Raw genomic sequence first — 21,744 nt, 5'->3', positions numbered from 1 at the left:
TCGTGGTTTCTAGAGATCCAAGAAAATCAATAATACAAAAATGCCAGTTTGGTGGCACTGTATTCTGGAATCCGTTCCTGAGTCGATTGTCAAGTTATCAATAATTTACATTTCATCTTTTAAACTCTTATCATCATGAAACCTCTAAGCTTATAGACCAATACCTGCTACACTGCTGTAAAAAGTCAAATGAAAGCCCCCCCCCTTTCTTTCTTTAATCAGTTTATTGCTTATATATAGAAGGTTTTATTTCTTACAGATTTAAAGCCTGTGTTATTCACCTTACCTTGCTGTTGGTTTGACGAACATCCTGTTTGCATCTTGCTCCAACTCCTTTCTTATGTCACACGTATTATGTGCTTTTGATCACATGGTACTTGTTGTACTAAAGCTTAGCAATAGCAATGTTAACACGCTATCTGTCTCTCCGTGAGTCTTTAACCGTGTTAGTATTTAACATGTTAATTAGTTGCAAGTCCTCAAAGAAAGTGCTTGTTTATTTTAAAAAAAAAAACACACACACACATTTTGAAAAGCCAGAGACATGAAAGATAACCCAAGGCTCGGGTCCAGTATACAGATACATTCATATCAGACTCCTGCAGAAAAGTAGCTCTAAGGGAAAAGCACAGAAAGTTCAGGAGCGTGCCAGTAATTATACCTGGTAATGAGATCTGCATGGTTTGTGTGTGACTCAAATGCCATGCAGCCCTGCCATTGTTCAGCCTATCACTCTGTTTCTGGAACTAATGGCAGCCTCCTGGCCTGGTTTCCGTCAGCACCTCGCTCAACTCTAACTCATTCACTCTCTCTCTTTCTCTCTCTCTGTTCTCGATGCCCTTGAAGAGCTGATAAAAGAGGTGGAGGAGATGTGTGCGAGCTCAGGTCACACTGAAAGCTGATTAGCCCCTGTCCCCAGGGTGGATAAAGCCAGAGCAACGTCAATGCCCTGCCCTCAGAGGGTATCGCTGCTCTGCTGCTTCTCTGCCAAAAGGCCCCAACTGCCACTCGAATGACAGACCTGGAAGCCAAACTGCACAACCACAACCACTGCTTTTCAGAACCGTGTTCTAGAACAAATATTTGAAAGCAGCTTTGTAATTTTGTTTACACATTATAAATGACTCGTCTCATGTACTCATTATGCTGTGTTTATTCCAAGATAAGTGTTACGCCTGTCTTGACTTTATAAGCTAGTTCGGAATTTATGATTAATGTCTCCAGAGGGAGCGACGTTAGTGCCAACATTCATTTAAAAATAATAATAAACAAGTAGATTTTAAAAACATCCCTAAATTAGATTTTATTTGACAAATCTTAATTGTGGAGGGGAACTCAGACAGTCATACATACAGTAGTAAATAGTCAGTGAAGCATAACATAGGGAAAGGGCTAATCTGCCAACATTATAATTGCACTTTTTAAAACATGTAGCCCACGGTGTGCCATTTTACCCCAACAATGCTTCAAGCCTGTCCATTCTGATGGATTGAAAAGAAAAAGAAAAAAAAAGAAAAAAATCAAGGGCAAATGTTTTTCCCCATTTCTTTTTATCCGATATTCAGATATCCTGGTAGTATCTTCTAACATGGTACAGAAAATCGAATGTCAATAAATAATGAATAAAACATGAACACTGACACTGAAATGCAGCTGAAACTCTTAAGACTTAGTCACAGTAACTCGTGGCTTCACATCTGGTCGCTGATGGAGCCAGCTCAGTAGTGTATGCTTCCCAGTCTGTAATTCAAATTCATAAATGGCATTTAAAAAAAAGAAAAAAGGAAAGAAAAAACACTGGACTGGCTACAGTAGACGACAATCAGCTAGATCAACTTGCCAGAAACAGGTGAAAATTTGGATAAAACCATTATATATAACAAAAAGAAATCATTGGTCACAAACAGAGATGGAACAAATAGAATAAAGAATCTTATAAATATGCCTGTCTACTGATAGACACAATCATAATAAAGAAAAAGATTTCAAGTTTTTCTTTTTAAATGAAATGTTTTCCAAACCAACCCATTCCAGAGTCATTTTAATAGATTTTTATAACAGTGCAATTTGAAAAATCATAACTATTATGATTTAGTACTAGCAGGGCTATACAACTTTCTGCCAACAAGAGTTCACTAAACATACATCATCAGTTTAGTTATAGTTTTGGAGTAAACAGACCTGAAGTGTCAATGTCCTGCAATAGTGGGCAGTTTGATTCCTGTTGAGAGTTTGGCAGCTAATCTGAAATGGTTCCATTCAGATCATTTGGATGAAAAGTAATAGTATGATGCCACAAAATCCCTGTTGCTGCAAAATTGTGGAATATGAGTACTTCTTGAAGTACATGAACTCAGTCCAGCTAACGTGAGTTAAGCTGCAACTCCAATCTTTTGCGGGTGTGAGAAGCACTGGTACCCTTTTAAGCTTTGCAGAAACCCGCTGAGCCCTTTACCAAAGACACACATCCACAAGAGGCGTGTCTGATATCAAATCTATGCTTCATCTCCTAATCCCAACAGTCAACATTTGACCTTCTAGAATCAATTGTCTGATGCCCCCTATCTAAAAACAGGCAGCTGGATGTGCGTGGGCTGAATGGCCTCGTACCCACGGCCCAGCATGCGCTCCTTGATGCAGGGTGGGTGTATCTCACTGATCAGGCACTCCAGAGACTGTAGGCTACTGCTGAGCAGGGATGCCTGACACAGGCTCCGGCCGGGCAGCCCGCAACACAGGCCAAGACCTGGGTACTGCTGCGGTACACAGTGGGCTTGGCGCTGAGGAAGGCCATGGCTGTGGCCAAGCCCCACTGTGCCTGGGGGCAGATCCTGTGGGTTGTAACAATCACTGTCAGGTGTCGCAAGCGTGCTGTTCCAATGAGGTGCAAAGAACTGGCCAGCAGAGAAGTCACCATGTTTGGCAGCGCAGTTCAAAGGTGATGAGCCTACCTGGTCCAGTGTGACACCTGTTACACAGGTGCCTGTGCTGAGGGCATGAGCCCTGTATGGAATCTGAGTGGTACCTGGGGGCAAGCATATATCTGGAGATCTGCTTATAATAGCTCTGCTGCTGCTGTTGGCACTGTACCTGTGTAAGTGACCCTGCTGATAGTGCTGCTTTTGCTGCTGATGTCTCTGCTGCTTTGACTGCCATATCGCATATTCCATAGTGTCCATGTAGCCCGTCGTCTTGGCCATGTCCATGCTGAAGTTGGAATCCAAGCAGCCTGTGGCTGCTTGATGAGATGGGCTGGATTGATCAACAGTTGTCTGAAGCCCTTGGGCATGGGACGTCCTTGCCATTTGTCTCACTATGCCAAGGGACACATGGTCTGAGTGGGAAGCCAGAGCTAAACTTTGCCCACTAGCAAGAGATGTAGCAGAAGCTGGTACCATGACATTGGGTGGCACTGGAACGTTGTGCACCTCAGGAGGTTTGCAAAGCTCCAAACTGTATGGCCTCTGCCTGTGCCTGTGTGCCAAGTTGTTGCTGCTGGGTGGTGCATAAGGTGCTACTGCCATCTGGATTGGTGATAGTTTAGTCCTCTTGCCATCAGAGCTCTTTACTATGCCTTTGGTCACATTGGGGGCTTTGACAATGGCCAGCAAACCCTGGTAGCCACTGGAGTAGGGCTGGGAGTAAGGGCTGTAGCGTTGGCCTGTTGTATCCAAGCCATTGACAGTCCGGCCAATTTGTTTGTGCTGTGGGACCCTGATATTGGATGGGAAGATCTTGATAGACAGCGGACTATCTGCCGTCTTCTGTGCGTAGGCGTCCAGCTCAGCAGCAGAAGGGTACCGTGGAGACTGCATTGAGCTCAGATCACCTGCAAGCAGACATGGTAATAGTTACATAACAGGAGAGAATATGTAAAATACAAATAAGAAACCATGCTTAACAAAATCACTTTTAAAAATATGCTAGCAAATATCAAGTACCTACAAGCACAAGTATCCTACAGAGGTCATTTGATAACGATACAGTGGAAATTAGGCAGAATATACACTCCTGTTACACCCTAGTTTGATACTGAATCTTGCACACGGAATATGAACAAAAACAAATATCCCCAATTGAGGGTTTTGCTGTCTGACAAAGCAGATTGTTCTGCGCTCTTCAGCATAAACACAAGAAAGTGATAAATACTGGATGAGTAAAAATGATCAAGGAGTAGACATAAGACAAGAAAAATCGCCCAATAAAAATGGAGATACAGGATTGTCTGCTATATCCCATTTTTTACCCCCCCACACTCACTTCCTCTGCCTCATTTCCTCTTGTGGATGTTCATCCTTAGACATCTGCATCTTTCTAAAAACTCATTTTGTGGAGGGAGACACCCCGGGCAATGTTTGATCAGTGCATTATGAAATTAATTTGGTCTTTCTTCAGGACAAAATTGGATTACCCTGGGAAATCAAGAAAGAGATGACGAGAAGGAGGGGGGAGCTAATTTTGTTTCAGTGGCTTGAGTGGAATTCATTTCATGGCATTTGGCTATGCAACCCACTTAAATGTAAGCACAAGTCAGCGCTGGAGATCAGATGGAGAAGGAAAGTACAAGTGTCGATCACCTTTGGATCATACGAAGTCTGTTTGATACCTTCAGAATGAAAGAGGCAGCAGACTTCAGATGGTTATGGTCAGTGAAGAATGAAGGCAAGTTGTTGTTTGTTTTTTTTTTTTTGTTTTTTTTTATGAGATTGGCAATCGCCATAAATAACTGGCCCATGGTATAGATTCCATGTGCTATTGATGCTCTGCAACTTCCACAGATGAACAAGCATACATTACATGGTTATAGGACCATTTTTACAGCAGTGAGCCTAACCTGAAGTCTAATAATGGAAAATCTCCAGGGGGGGACATACATTCAATGGTGTACAGGAAAGCTGGAGGGACAAACCAAAATTGGATTTAAAGACCATTATTCAAACAATTTCATGGCTGTTTAAACTGCTGCAACTAAGGGAGGAAAAAGTGCTCCACATAGCTATGGATCTGCTGCCAAAAAATATGGCCATTCTTGAGAATGACACCTTTATGGAGTTTCTGACATGAAAAGAAAAGTGCTAAAATTAAACTAGATTACTCAGTAGTCAGCAAAATCCACTGCAGCCTTTGTAGAAGCGACAGGTAAAGAGGCTTTAGCGGGAGAAACCATCCTAAATAAGACAATTCAGACTGATTTCGATAAAAGAAGCCATTACAAGTGATTGCTCGAGACTGTGATGGTGATCTTGCTTGTTGTTTCTTTTCAGGAGTGATTTGGGACTTCATTTCATTTTCAAGCCCACAATGAGCCTCCAACTGTGAAAATGATTCAATCTACAAGATCCATCTCATAAAGGAAATAAATTGGGTGTTTAAAATGGAGGATGGAGGAGAAACGGATAGTGCTACCAATGCATCTTGCTGCAAAACACACTGCCTGCAGTCACACAGTGCTCACAGGGGGTCATTCATCATGATGAAGCCCCAGAAATAGATGTACAGGTGGGCAGAAATTTATGTCATTGTTAAGAATCTGTGAAAGACTACAGATCATGACAGCAGAGCCTTAAGAGTGCTCTGCTTTGATCTGGCCTGGTTTCAGGGGCTGTTAAGGGGAAACACCAGAAACCTAAATGTTCATGTTGGACCGCCTCGTAAATTGAAGGCTTCAGATATGCAGCACCGCTCTCCTCCTATAAAGATCATTTTGCACACCCCAGAACCCTGGCAACATATAATGTCATGGAAATATTGGTGGATTCAGTATGCATAATGAATTGCGGAGTAGTTTGGGAAGTGGCTAAGTTGTTGCCAAAGCTGTGGGTTGTTAGCTACAGAGCGTGACAGAGGGAAACGATTAGCATTCTGACCCTAAGCACTTAATCACATAGAGCAGACCAACTGCTAACCTCTTTGACTGCAACGCTGTCAAGGTCCACTCCAAGACTATGGATGAATTTAGTAGCCCATCTGCTCGAAGCCACTCAAGCAGACACACCGCTAAATCCAAACTGTTATTTGCCGAGTCTGCCTTACCCAGGGGCTTCTCGGAGTGCTTACCAATTTACACTCTGTAAGTCTTTTAAGTGGCTTTCCTCCCTCTCTAGTGTCAGGATTGCCTGAGGTGGGACACATGGGATTCAAACGCGAGTGCTCTTACGCATGCAAGGCCATTACCTGGAGCTCCCAGCGCTACAGCTGAAAGAACGGGAATCAAACACATGCTGCTTCACTGCGCAGCTCAGAGAGGCAAGGTCAACCCTTCGATCAAACAAAGCTCTCAAAAGTGACTTCTATTACATTAGGTCGGCCCTGAAGGGAAGAGGGGAGGCGAGAGCGACTCTGAAATCTCAATTAACACTCGGCTAATTAACTTCACACGCCATTTGATACAGAACAAACTCTTTAAAGTAGGACAATGACAAGACCAGTACCCAGGAATGGGAACATGGTATGTGTAAAGGTTTGAAGAAAGGAAACAAAATGTATGAAAATATGGAACCTACCATTCATTAGCTCCAAAACTGTGCAAGGCAAAAACACAAGCATAAATGCTGACGTGCATGCTGGAAAAAATTTTAAGAATATGAACGCACACAAAGCTTTCAGCCCAGTAAGCTGCCCAATCCTTTTCCCCATGATTGCACTTAAAGCAGTTCCCTCAGATCACAGAGGAGACCTCATTGTTTTGTAGCTGATTGAGTTAATCACTGGTTACCTGGGAAAACAGATGAAGCTAAAAAAAAAAGAGTGGAACTCAGTTCCTGCGTTTCCACCAAGCTCCGTTACTAAAACACAGGCCTAACGATCAAAAGACAAGGTTGTCCGCTTGGTAGCTTTGCTTTAGGACAAGGCTATCAGTCTGAGCTACATGGGTTAAAAAAACAATTTGCAAAGAAATATGGGAATAATGTTGTGTAGTTCGTTGCGTGCTTCTGATCATCTAATATCTAATAATCAATTTACACATTATCAAAATTAAATCACTTTTTGCTGTACTACAGCTCCAGCATAATTGTTTATTGTAGTAAATATTAATTGCAGTGAAGACTTGTCAATAGGGGAAGGTCTGACACTATATACAGTACATTTCCAGGTATTTGAAAAATGTTAATTTACATCATCATTTTCAAATTCTGTTAAATGACCTTTTTTAATGACCAACAATTGACAAAAATGTATAGCTATAATATTTTAACGTATCGCTAAAGACTGGAAGAAGGAAATGGGATCTGTGGAGTGGAAAATACCTGTACATCCAGTGCTAAATTTTGCTGAAATCTTTCAAACCTGGTTAATGAATTCATTCAATCATTCTGTCAGTCGTGTTGTTGCATCAAACACACTTGAACAAAGCTATGCCTAAAGCCGCTTAAAACGAGCTGCTGGACAGTCAGCCGGATGACTGCAAGTTGCTGAGTCTCAAATGCTCATTTGCTAAAAATTCACTAGACAGAAACACATCGTATAAGTCAAGTGTGTTAGCTGCTCAACTTCATTTTATTTTAGGACAACATTAATACCATAACCTGACTCACCAAAATCTATGGTCACTAAATAGGTAACTAATGTTTTAGCAGAACATTCAATCCCAAAACCCAGATATCATCGTTTTTTTTAAACTACATACAAGCAGTAAAACTGCAGTTAAAATAGAAGAATTCAAATCCACACAAAAGTTTCTGCTACATTTTGCTACTCACTCTTAGTGCATTTGTTGAGCGATTGATTCAGCAGCACTCCATTAGTACCACAAAGGCTCGGCTGAGTGGTTAAAATGCTCCAGTTAAATCAGGTGAGTAGGAGGTAATCATCCTCTTTAACAGAATTACAACAGTTAAAACATGGCAGTCTGAAATGCACAATGTCAATTTCAAGTGTGCATCAGATCGAACGGTAGGTTTTTACCAGGAATACCTTACCGCCGCCGCGCTTTCGCTGACGCCAAACGTGGTTATGGAGCCCTGGCGAGTTTGCAAGGCCGTGAACTGACTCCCTCAGGAGAGTCACGCCCTTGTGAAATGTTCCCAAGCTTGCACAGAATAAAAGCTCCTATTATTAATATTAAGAGACATTAATACTAACTGACATGAATCCAAAAGCAGGCATCCATGTGTGGAGCTGTCACATTATAATAGCAGGGTGCTGGGAATGTGAGTGCCCATCGTACTGTACACTGTTCTCAGCCAATACCCGGCATATATCTGATGAAACCGGTCCTGAAGTTCTGCAATGCAAAAAAAACCCTCCAATGAAGTTTATTTGATTAAACATGTCCATGTCAAACAAATGCACCTAGTTCACCTCATCAGTGTCTTTCATGGGAGGAGAATAACTGGAGGGGTCAGCACTTATTTATCTGTGCTTGAGAAGTCAGGCACAGATGAGCCAGGCACTTTACACGAGTGTTACTTTCCATTTGGCTCAGCACTGTGGGAAAACAAATTGCAGCCATGCCTAAACAGCCTAACCGGAGGCACAGCTCTTCCCACAGCATTGCTCCCATTACTATCATCCACGTGATAAGAAGAGCCACATAGTTTCAATCACTTCCGTAGTCACTCACGACTGAAACGCCTCGTTTAGAGCTGTCACGATACCAAATTTCTTAGATACAAAGTAAGATTGATCGCAGGTGGGAAAAATCTATGATGGGGAAACGAGTGAAAAGCTTAATAACAGCAAACCTGAATGTCTGTGATCATTTCTGTTTCTCAATCTCAGTGAAGCAAATTAAACCCTCCATCATATGAGTTTATAATGTTTAAAGAATAAGAACTAAAACCAGAGCATGTGCCTTGCTCTGAAACGTTTCGCCCCATTGGAAAGTAGTCCATGCATACGGAGGGCAGCAGGTGATGAGGCCAGATGATGTTGCTTAAACAGCAAATACTTTTCATGAGATTACCGCAATATTGCCATCACCTTCCATAGTCAGAATTGCAAATCACTTGCATTTCCATTAACTTGCCTGAAGCCATTAAAATGTGCGGAGTGTGCATAAGGGGGGGAAAAAAAACCTCTTTCAGAGCAGATCCTCTGGTTTCTGATAATAAAGTCAATATCTTATGCTTTCCAAAGCAAGATAATGACAGAAAGGTGCCAACAGGCCTTTAATTAAACCTCTTTAATTCCATTTTTTTTTTTTTGTGAATAAGTTCATTGTCATTTCATTTTAGCAGATTAAATCCAGTTGAATTGTGTAATGCACTTGGGATAAACATTTATTCTGTTGTGTAATACCTGCTGCAACAATTACCTATTTGATGTTTTTTTTATTGCCTACTTATCAAATAAACTGCTCAACAAACACCTCAAGCACACAGAAAACCTTTTTTAGCAATATTACATGTTTTTGTTGAATATTGTTCTTTCCAGCTTTGAGTTTTCTCGAATTAGATCATGCACGTAACGATGTTTGAATAGGAAGCACGACTGTCTTTCCTCTTAACGTTAAGTGTAGAAAATGAAATCTCTATATTAATTTGCTACTTCAAGCCACTTTTTGGTTACATTATCCACATCTGCACAATAGTTTGCAGGAAAGAAAAGGGGTGGAAAGGCAAATTATTCACTCCGTTCCATGTATTTCTATGACAAATAATTGTCAACAAAAAAAAAAATTTATGATCATGACAGGTCTAAAGGCAAAGCCCCGAGTTCTGCCTGGCAGATGTGGTGCTAACAGTCACAACATGTTGCCAGGAATGTGGCTGACTGATAAATCCTCAGGGCTAAACACGGTCCACGAGTTGCTGAGGCAGACATATGCACTGTATATTCCCTACAGCCCCACCATGGGCTCCTTTCCAGAATAACAGATATGACACATGCCTCAAGGCAATTGCAACTCCAACGATTCATCAGCTGCATTTCACGCCAACCATTAAACCTCCAGAGATACAATGAGGGGATGAAAATAATAGTACAGCAGTTTTAGTGAAGGAAGAACCCAAAATTAGCGTTGGGTAGAATAACACCTAATATGGCTCAAGCCTTAGACATGTAAAGCACATTGGATTTGAGGTGTGTGCTGAGTGACATGAGCTGGGACTGTCAGTGCACATCAGGCTCTGGACACGGAGAAGAAGAAGTGTGTGTGTGAGTGTGTGTGTGTGAGAGAGAGCTGCCTGAGGCTCTGCCTGTGGCAAACCAGAGCCCTTCTGTTCCAGCGTTTAGCAGACAAGCGCTCCACTGATTCCAAATTAATATTTAATAACATGGCAGACAATGAGGTTTTTACCCCAGCTGGATGGGGAAGTAGGAGGGTAGGGGCACATGGAGATTTGCTCCAGTTGTTAAAAGGAAATTCAGAAAGGCTTTAGCACTGTGTATGTATAAAAGACAATACACACTGCTTATTGACAAAATGCTCATTGTTAGCCAACAGGCTCAATTATCTTTAATGCTTATAGCCTCTTCATATTAGGATCTCAAAATTGTCTCTCTCTTACCTTTGATTAAGGTACATTTCAAACTCTATTCCGGTTGAAATTGCTTGCTTTATCTCCTCCCTGATCAAACTGAACACAATTCAATCCTAATAGGAGATGATGCATACCGCGTACATAGATCAATTATGCGAACGCCAGGCAGGCTCTCTGCACGCAAATAATCAGCGAATAATAATCAATGTCCCTTGGTCCCGATGGCCCAGGACGTAAGAGGACGACAAAATGCACTCTCGTTAATTGTGAGTGTAATGCATGCTGACAGTAATGATAATTAACCGACTATGAAAGCCATGTTTATGAAAATCACTTTGAACCACTTTTATAAACCAAGACGGTACGGATTTAATATCATGGAGGAGTCTATAGGGGTTGCTCAGGCAGTGTAGGGTTACTTAGCCTCTGCCTAGTAGAGAAATTAGATCAATAGTGTATGATGTGTGGACTTGTGAAAGTCCGAGTTGCCCTTAGCGACCGTGTGAAACTCTCAATTAGAGAAAGGTCAGTGGATTCTATAACATTTCGAAACTCAACGCTCCAGCACTCCTTTTCTTTAGAAAACATCCTCCTCTTCGTCGACATCCCACTCGAGCACGAATCTGCAAAGCTGCTATGGAGCTTGGAAGTGGAAATAAGTATCTCAATATGATTTTTTAAAATATATATTTATAAATAATCTAATAATCAAGCTACACAAATAGCTAGCTTTCTATATTAAAGATATACACCCAATACGCTTTATATAATCTCAATGTTTAGGTCACGTTCAAGGAATCCTGAATGCTTCACATTTTAAAATCTGTAATCTATAAAATTTATATTACAGTATATATTTCTCAGATGTAATGAAGGTTCTTGGGTATTTTTTTATAACAACAAACCATTTTATTTTAACATGCAACCTATAAAATTCATATTTAAATGCTTCCTCCACAAGCCTCTTATTTAAACAGTTTGATCGGCGTGATGCAGACGCAGCAGATCTAATCAGCCTTCAGTCCTCAAACACAGTTTTAGACTTTGTGTCACTTCAAAGTGACCGACGCTGTTCTTCCGACATCTCCTCCTCTGGGGAACAAAACCACCGTCTGTGATGACAGCCGCCCTTGCAGAGGGAAAGCGTGTCAGCCTGCGCCGCATTCGTCAATGCCCTCATGAATTAAATTAAAAGACGGTGCGATTGCCGTCACTGATAAAGAGCACCGATTGATCTGCACTGGTGATAAACCTGGAACTGGGGGAGTAAGTAGAGACCAAGGTGAACTTCCCTACTTTCCAGCTCTTCCACTCTCTCTCCCTCCCTCTCTCAGGCTCTCGCTCTCTTATCTAACCTTCCACTTTAGTCTGCTATTCTTCTCGCAGAACTGGAGAGGCCTAATTAAGGCAAATTAATTCCAGCAAATAGCCTAATTCATTAAGTCACGTTTTGCATCAGAGAGCCCTCGTTTTTAAAAAAACTTGTATTAAAGTAACCCCATAAGCATGAGCGGCACTGCTTAAATAAATATGAGACAGAAACATGGATCCTATATAATCTTGGGTTAGTTAGCTCTCGCTCACTTTCTCTCTTTTAATGTATGTATACACACACACACGTGTGTATAATGTGTAGGTAGATAGATAGAGTTTGGTCTACGTTTTCATTTCTACTACAGAGGCTTAGAATGAAAAAGCGCTCTCTGCCTTAATGGATAAAAAATCCATTGTCTGGACAGAGGATCCATCATCCACTCAATATGGTTAAACCATGAAAATCAAAGGTTAGGTTACCTTAGAAAATTGAATTTACCATGGGATTTTTTTTTCTCAGCCATTTACTCCAATAAGTCTTTTTTTTTTTCTTCTTCTTTGCTCCATCTCTCTGCACCTTGTTCATAAAAGCATCCGCCGTAACAGAGGCTTTCTCAGCACGGCCGGATCTGGTGAAACTGTTCCAACGCCTCTGGTTAAACAGCTAAGCTCTACTTCAAATCATGTGTTATTGCAGCCAGAGGGGCCTTTTGGTCTTCCAGATGTAGTGGAGATGGAAGAGGCTTTTAACTTTCCACATCAGACACCTTTAGTGAGTTGCACAACCGAATCCAAAACAAAGGCCTGTGAGAATGAAATAAGGGTTTATCTTGAAAAGGAGATGTGAAATGGCTACGCTGGTAAACTGTGCTGTACAGGTGTGCGCTAATTCCACTGTGAAACATGCTCCAGTTTTAAAGCAAGCCGATATTTAAAGAACAAACAAGCCTCAAATCCCTGTATTATTAAACAGGGTGGCCATTGTGAAGATCATTGAAGATGTCTTTACACAATATTCCACTAAGAGTAAAAAGAAAACTAGCAGAAAAAGACATTTTTAATATCCGGGTAGTGGCCAATATGGAATAAAACCAATGAAACCATACAATACACAAAAGACAATCCTTGATTTTTATTTTTTTTTTAAATGCATCAATGTCTATCAACATGTATTTTTTTAAATACATCCAGTAGTTCTCGCTTTTTCCCCCTCCACCTGAAAACACACTTCAGCGGTCTGTACATGAGATGAACAGACTTTCCTAATCTCCTTAGCATGCAAACATGTTACAATGCCACCTTTGTCACCACCTCTTGCACGATAGTAACTTGAATCATACGCAACAGAGATCGTAAGCACAGAACAACAACGCGTTGCTGACCAGAATTAAAACAAAGCAATCTGTTTTTGGCTCAGTGTCGTCTTTCCTCACAGCCACTGTCTCTTTCAGCTGTTACCAACAACGTGATAAATGCTGACAGGAAGATTTTACGGTAAAGTGGCTTTAAAATGTCTAAAAAAAAAAAAAAAAAAAAAAAAAAGACAACTGGGTGATGTGAGCCATTTTGTACAGAAAAATACGTGCAAAGAGACTTTTTGTACATAAAATTTGGAAATATTCCGTAAAATGTTTTTAAATGGCCAATTTATACCACAATACCACTGAAATCGTTATACTATCGTTATCACATCATGTTGCCTATCCGTATTTCTGTAATGTTTTATTAAACTAATAAGCTAATAAATAAATACTTCCACAATTTAATGTTCTAAAGCAGATTCCTGCCACAGTTATCATTTTGTGCACTTTTCAAAGCAAAGGGATAAAAAAAAAAGTTACAGTTGGGGAAGAAAAAACAATCTAAAACTCCACAATCAACACTATACAGCACACCTACCAATCTGTTTATAACATGCATCTTTGATCCCCCTTTGAGAAGCACGTTCTTAATGATCCAGTAAAACAGAATAAACCTGCGTGTCCCTTATGCTTACTTTTCAGGCTGACGGGAGCGTCCAGGATCTTGGCAGCACACGCCGGGTGCTGGGCGGGTTGGTTCTGTCTTCTCGGCAGGCACGCCAGCATGATGCAGCTTTTAGGCTCTACGGCTGCGAAAAGCCTTGAGGAATCTGCGGGGAAGGAAAAAGGAGAGTCACTTCTAAATTTCTCATCTGGAGCTCACGTCACGTGTGTGTTAATCTGGATCTGCTTCCTGTTTATAGCTCTGATTCTTCATGAACGTATACTAAGGAAACCGTCCTGCGGTGGTCGGCCTGGTCAGGCTCGCTGTATGAAATGTCTGCCCTTTAGGTGCACAGAAACAAAGGAGATGGTAATGTAATGACTCAGCAAGCGGGTTGTCTTTTTGGTGGGATTTGGTGGGCCTGAGGTGCATGCTGAGTGCTCGACGGCTCTAATCAATCTCCCAGCAGGCCATAAATCTCACCTCCCTCTGTTCTCGGCTGCTAAGCTATATAAAGACGTACATCCACAGGCAACCCTGACAGGGATAACAACACAATGCCACTATAGGATTAACATCCCAGGCAAAGCAGGCCAGGCTAGCTTTATCTTTTCAAGGCTCTACAAATGAAAAGCATCTATCTAGATGTCCCTTCTAATCCAATTTTCATCTTTTTTCTTTGGATAATCCTTTAATTTAGTCATTTGACAGGTGGCCCCAGTGACATGAATGTAAATTATCCAAAGCATGCCACAGCAAAAAAAAATTTTTTTAAGTGAAGGGATTTAAAACCTAAAAAGACATGGTTTATCTTGCTTTGAGAGAAATGTGAGAGTAAATCAGGGTGAAGGAGGGTTTTGTTTTGTAAGAAAACTGACCCTGTAAAACAGGACGTTTGCGTTTAGTAAACAGAGCCGGATCAAAAAGCGTTTCAAACTTTTTTTTTCGAAGGCATACAAACCTGTTGTACTACTTTAAAGGGTTCTGGGTGAGGGGGTGTTAATGTTTTAATAGTTTGTGTTCTTACACTCTGACATTTACCTTTACCCCAATCATTATATATTCAATTACTTTTTATTTTAACAAATTAATCTGACATCCTCATGAGATTCCATGGCAGTAGCTGGCCTAGTTCTCAGTCTTTAGGCTAATGACTGTTGACTCTTCATATCCTTCATTTTATTTGATTCTCTCTCTCTCTCCGTCTCTCTCTCTCTCTCTCTCTCTCTCTCTCTCACACACACACACACACACACACACATACACACACACACACACACACACACACACAGGCTCGCTCACTCTCCCTGCTTTTTTTCTCCCAAAATCCCTCTTTGATTTATTTCCCGTCCAACTTATTACTCTCCTTTTTTCCTGCTGGTTCCACACGACGGCTGCCCGAGCAAACTGGAGGGGAGAAGCTTGAAAGCCATCTGTATATACTTGATTGCCTACACCTCAGAAGGATAAAAGAAACAGCCTGGCTTTCATTCTTGTCAGGAGCCTGGAGAAATCATACACCCTCCACCCCCATCACACACACGTACACACACATTTTTCTCAACACAGTATGCACAGAGAGCTTCTCTTCAAACCAAACAGCCGGTCTGTGATCACAGACAGCTAAACGGCTAAAAAGGCTTTCTCTCCACTATTTTGTGAGAGGGCCAATTTCACAACAAGGCTTCCATTACTGCACATTTGTCAAAGGAAGATACAGGTTTTGGATGAGGGGGAGAAGAAGCGGGTGGGTAAAGGGGAGAAAAAAGACAAATACGGGATCTCCCGGGAAATGCCTGTGTAGCTTTATCAACAGGAAATGAGAGACAATTGTGAAACTGCCATCCATTACACTCGCAAGTGGCTGAGGGATAAAAATGCATTAAGACACCCGTTTCCCCCACTTTTTTTTTTTTTTAAAAACACAGGACAGCAAAGTGCTTTGTTTATGAAGAGCGAATAAGAGTGCAGAAAACAAAGCATGTGCTGACCCTATGGCATGTCCCGTGATGTTCGTCCTGCCATACAGACTTTGGTCGTATGTGTATTCCTCCAGCCTTTAGCAAAGTGACTGTTTTAAGAGCATGCAACAAAGGCTTGAGAAATCAGAAACAGCCCGGAGGAAAAGTGCTCCCTATCGGCAACCTAATGTCTCTTTGAATGACAGCCGGTCTGTCTCCTTAATTCTATTACGCCAAATGGCCTTGAAAGCTTCTTTCTCCAGAGGATGCCGTTCCGCTCTTTCTGCGCCCACGTCGTGCAAAGGCAACTCAATCCACGAGCCTGACATTCTTTGATACCGAGATATAAGGCTTTGCAGTTATCATACTGCGAATTCTTCATTCTTTTCCGTCTGGGAACGGAGCCTGAGCCAGCGTTCTGCAAACTTGCTTATAGGAGTTTTATCATCTAGTCCATCTTTGCTGCTATTTTTCTCCACACAGAAACTAATGACCCACGAAAGCCTAGTATCCCTCTGCTGAAGCGCTGATGTCACTTCTCACAAACTCGAGCACAGAGCAAGGCTGACAAAACTTTCGACCAGAAAGGACAGCAAATCCTTGCCACTATACTGCATCAGCCTCACTGATAAGGCCGCTTATCATCCTCCGTGCTGCCTAGCGAGGGCCTGCTGGGGAGATAAGTGTCCTGCACGCCACTGCCGATCTTTTGTCTTCCAAGGATTTCTGATAAGATCGCCTCAGCAGACAAATTGTCCCCTCCGTTCTGGTATTTTAGCCTTTTCATCTCTCCCTCAAGCCTGGAGGTAACTAGATGGAAGGTTGTCGAATTGTACGTGTGCCAGTGCGTAGCTGGGAAAAGAGGAGTGTATACATAGATAAGGTCACGTTGCAGTAGGAAAACTGGAGGAGGGGGGCTTTATTCCCTCATGTGCACGAAGGACAGAATGTCGAGATCCTTTTAAATCAAATCTTATCTGTGTAGAATCCCTTTGAGGGCCAGAGAGTAAAACCAATGGATTAGGCATGGAAAGCTAATTGCGTGACTGGCAAAAACAAAGCAGAATATTTTAGTTCAGCGAGGTAGGAGAAGCAAAGGCTTGTTACGTTTGGTTTAGATGGAAGCGACTGACAGAAAAGCCAGATTTACATAAAAATAGCAATCTTCCTCTCATTTCAAACAAAAAGCCATGAAGCGCAACCTGCTCTCATATAGGAACCACTTTAAAATCCCTCACTTTGTTTACATCTTTCTACAAACTCTAGCACTCAAAGCTTATGAGGTGAATCTAATGAGTAAAACCAGAATCAAGTAGCCTCAACAACCTTCCACTCCTACTTAAGCATCCATATGCATGCGCACACATTCACACACACATAAAAGAAGCACTTCCCACTCTCAGCTCAAAATCCTGAGTTAATAATTAGATAATAATGAAAAAAAGGTTTAAGCCTGGCCCTCTTTCACTTGCCGGTTAGATAGGATTAGCATGAGAGTGCTATGGTAATTTCTTCTCCTTCCCCTCGGTGTCATCCTGCCTACACGGCGGGGGAACGAGCCACGTCGCACCGAAATAACACACTGACTGAGGCAATATAGCGCAGGCTTGACCGATGATGAAAACCAATCACAGCTCTATATTACATTTCTGTTCGAGTCCTACTAAAGTGACATGCAGCCATTAGGTCCACTTTCCAACATTGAATCCTGTCCAGCTAATGTATCTCTCTTGTCATTAATTGAGGGAATCAAGTAACCTGAACAAAATTGTCTTTACGGGGAAGAACGACTAATATATTTGTAGGCTGATCAAATAATATAGCTGCAGCCATGCAAAATCAGGTTTCCATTGACTTTATGTGCATCCTGCAGGTTTGATCTATGAGAGCTGGAGTCGAGAAACAACCCTCCCTCCCCCCAACCACCGCCACCACCATGTCTAAAACCGATGGCCTGGCCTGTGGACTTTTCCAAATCACTTACTCTATTATGAGTGACAGCAGTGGAGGAGAGGGGTGGCCGCTCTGCCACTTCCTCCAGCAGGAGCCCTTAGTGTGATGCTGGCAATCCGGCAGGAGCAAAAGCTGAGTGCTACATCAAAAGGCCACATTTAGCCTTGCTGAGCGAGAAGCAGAGGCCACGGCTGGCTGGCGGCGTCGCGCCAAACGGCCTCCCCTCTCCGTGGAAATGGGATCTTCTCTGAGCAGTGAAAAGATAGCAGGGCTGTTTCCCGGAGGATGGAGACCGTTTGACAGACAACGGCGGCAGCTTCATCCGTAAAGCTCCTCATGCATTTTTAATGGAATCTATTACTTCAGGATTAGGAGATAAGAGACCAGGGCCCTGGTTAAAATTCTGATAGTTAGCATAATTGGGATCAGAGGCACAGAGGAGACAAAGATTTTTTTTCTCCTCCTTTTGAAAAGGGTAACCTCTTAACCAGATGCGCAAAGTACAAGTAGCCGGAGATAAACAGCAGCTCGCTGACTCACATTAGCATCAGAGACTGTAATAAAAAAAAGAAGGGGGAGGAGGACATGGTTTGAACAGAACCTTTAGCAGCATTTCTTCTCACCTGGCTGCGAGGCGTAAATGTAAATATGCTCAGTCAAATGTAAATTTACCAGGCCAACTGAATTAGCTCTTTCTCCAAAGAACATTATTCCTCTGGCAACTATTTATGACTAGATATTTCACTGGCTGTCATCTACTGTGACGGCGGGTTACAGAAGTTTGCTCTTTTGAGAGGCCTGTGTGTGTACAGCGGACATTACTGGTACACAGAGCAGAACCCGGACTGTGTGCTTTGCTCCAAGCACTCCTCCGCCCACCAAGCATGCAGGGCAATTCATTATGCTGTTAAGGGTCGCTGCTTCCTTCAAGTCATTAAAAATGGTAATAAAACAAAGAACTCGGAACAAAGATTGGCCAAATGTTTCCCGCAGGCTATTCACACGGGAAGAACACTTACCCCCCCTGAGTGCTTAATGAATGACTTGGCATAGAAAGACTAAAGAGTTCCAGGAGAAAATGGACTTTACTTGGTACACGCTAATCTAAAGTGACCTCCACCTGCTGCCCGCTCAATGAGAAAAAGGTTAGACTGCTCAGAAAGCAGGGCAATCGTTTCCAAAGCCTTATATAATGTGAAATTGCCTTAAATGGATTGGATTTTTTGTTTGGGTGGCAGGAAAACGCAGAAAGCAGGCCAGAATGCTTCTGTAATCTTGAGTAAACGCTTTCAGCAACATCCCCCACCTGCTTGAGCCACAGTACCCTGCAGCCCCCTTTCACCCCGGCTCCTCATCCCATAAAAGTAAAGAGACCAATTAGGCAGATTTCAAAGGATGGCAGACGGCCTATAATTACACACGACGTCCTTAGGAGATAAAAGGTGATTATGGTGGATGCAGAAGGAAAATTGCTTAGCAACCGAGAGATTGACATCATCCAACTGGCAAGTGGAGCTTAGCGACCAGGCGTCCGCTCTCTGAGGTCACTCAACCTTCCTGGATCACCCTTATCTCTGGCTTTGTTTAATAAACAGGCTAAATGTATCGACAAAGCAGCTTTGTGCCAGCCTTGTGATGACTGAGGAATGCCTTGTGTAATCCCTTGTGTATTGCAGGACATTGCTTCTACTTTCCTCAATACTTAAAGGAATCTTAAAAGTGTTTTTAAACATTAGGCCAAAACAAACCACCAGAACAGCGTCATCATTTCCATCCTCATCGAATCATCAGCCCTCATGCCCTGTGGCTGGAGTATGGGGTCATCCAAGATGGTTCACCACATGATGGTGTTTACTATAACAAGAACTTTGCACTAATTTGCAATGAGCCTTCTGTCTGAATGGAACCAAAACCTAGCAGTAAATTGTGTCACCCGTCTGTACTCGGATGCCAAAAGTGACTAGTGTCTAGAAATAAGATGAATGTGGCTAACCGCAACAGGACACATATGCACCAATGAAAGTGTGTAAGACACAGTAGCTTGTCCCAAAGGCATCTTGGCTGAGATAATGAGGAAGTGCAGTAGTGTTTTGAGTGCAAGCCCTAAGGCCATTAGCCAGCAAATGCGGACAGAAAAACTGCTGCAGCAGGGAAAGAGAGCAGTCAGGAAAAAGAGATGACAAATCTCATGTCTTCATGGAGAGATAGTGGAAATGCTGATAGGACATAACATTAGGGGACAGACCATGTCTTCATCTTCACCATAGTTTGCCTCCTTGGCAGATACGAAATGGTAATAATTGCTACTCAACCGAAACACCACGACACAAAAGCCAGTGCTAACCATTGAATTATACTGATATGCAGCCTCGACCTTTGTCTGTCGGATACTGAAGCTCATGTACAGTACCTGCAATCGAAAAGTAATTACTCTGGCTTTAAAGGTCAGCACATTCCTTTCTACACCCATCTGAGTGGCATCCGAAATTAAGATTTCCCTACTCCTGCTTTTCACCATAGATCTTGTCAAACATGCAAAGCTGGTCCTGTGTAACCACCATGACATTCGAATAAAGCCGTTTCCTTGAGGCTTGGCAGACGGCTCTTTTGGTCTTTCTCTACACTTTAATTATGCTGCCCCATCTGAAAGGCCACAATGTTTATACCACTCCTTGGATGCCCCAAAACGTTAAACGACTTTATAAAGTGCCGCGGCCGGAGGGATGAAATCATAGATCAGACCTAAAGCAGGTTGTAAATGAATAACTATACTGGTTATTGAAGGAGGACCGGCTCATTTGTCAGAGCCACACGTCACCTGGAGCAGACCGATTTTTACCACCAGGTAAACTTATTCTTCAGGGTTTATAGTCCTGCTTTTTCTCTCCCAGAAGCCTCGCCCGTGTTGGCAAAGGCTTTGAAAAGGCCAATAATAGTGCACTTCAAAGCCTTTTCCTGTAACCGCGGGGACTCTGGCATACAAGGCCCCCTTTTATTACAGCCACATCCATCGGGGCGGTCAGCTGACATGAAAGGAGACGCATTTCCGACAATATGGACTCAGACACACACCATTCAATTCATCATCACAAAAAAAAAAAAAACAAAAAAAAAAAACACATCCAAAAGGTTTCATTTCCTTCTAATAACAGGAATGTAGACAAATCCGACTACTTTTATTAACGACCGTCCTATAAGGTGCACACACACACACATACACACAAAGTCACTTCCCTGTTTACATGATAAATAAAAAGATTCATGGGATATAGTTACCATAAATGGAAGCGTTGATGCGTTTCCTAGAGCCAGACCAGCTTTATTCCCTGAGAAATCATGCCTGACGTGTCGCTCGGATCCGTAACATCACGGTTTTTTAATCGGTCCGCTGCTTTTTTTTCCCTTCACTCGTCGATGCGTTAGGGACCGAATCCGAACCCCCCCCACAAAAAAAAAAACAGGTTATCCAAGCCGCCTTGTTAAATTGTCCTAGGGAGGAATTATAAAACACCGACGCGTGGTTTAAACCCGAAAATTTCCGTTAATTGTCCTGAAGCATTTAATCGGTTGTGAGCGATTTCGTGTCGAGCTTCGTGTTCCGGTTACGGTGAAGCGGCTCCGGTACAACATGCCGCATATCGGACTCCGTTCACCGACCACAATAACGGGGAAGAAAAGAGCTAAAAGCACCTGCTGCTAAGCTTTTTTTAGCTCAACATGGTGGGTTTTACACCTCAGGTTGGCCTAACAAGCCATAACAACAAATAGGAACTTAGAAAAAACAAAACGAAGTTAGCTAGAAGATTAAAATATCGCTAACGGAACCTAGCTGAAGAGCTAACAAGAGCAAAATAAATAAATAAATAGGCTATGAGACTGTTCTTACTACACGGCGAAATCCATTCAAAACCTCCGGATTAAAAAAAAAAGGCAAAGTTTACTTCGAATAGAACAAACAGTGAGTTTTGTAGTTTATAAAACAAACAATCCGGTGAAGTCGCGGCCTTTTAAAACGCAGGTCAGTGTTTATGTGTGCGCGTGCGTCTCCCGAGCCGAGACCGCTCCGCTCTCTACGCCTGACCGTCAATACCGTCTGTGTACACACAACAACGGCTCGTTCTGACCGT

The 21,744-nt window shown here is 42.3% G+C and overlaps 1 protein-coding gene across 1 annotated transcript; it reads right to left on the bottom strand.

The window, feature by feature from the left end:
- Window positions 1–1,135: 1,135 nt before the first annotated feature.
- On the bottom strand, window positions 1,136–21,744 carry LOC132863103 (protein FAM222A). Its single transcript, XM_060895696.1, has 3 exons — window positions 20,894–21,744; window positions 13,735–13,869; window positions 1,136–3,829 (listed from the first exon to the last, which is right to left on the bottom strand). The coding sequence occupies exons 2-3, from the start codon at window positions 13,823–13,825 to the stop codon at window positions 2,562–2,564; spliced, it is 1,359 nt and encodes a 452-aa protein (XP_060751679.1). The 5' UTR covers window positions 13,826–13,869; window positions 20,894–21,744; the 3' UTR covers window positions 1,136–2,561.

This window comes from Tachysurus vachellii, chromosome 20 (assembly GCF_030014155.1).
Source record: "Tachysurus vachellii isolate PV-2020 chromosome 20, HZAU_Pvac_v1, whole genome shotgun sequence".
NCBI lineage: Eukaryota > Metazoa > Chordata > Actinopteri > Siluriformes > Bagridae > Tachysurus > Tachysurus vachellii.
This window is presented reverse-complemented; position numbering and strand designations above follow the sequence as displayed.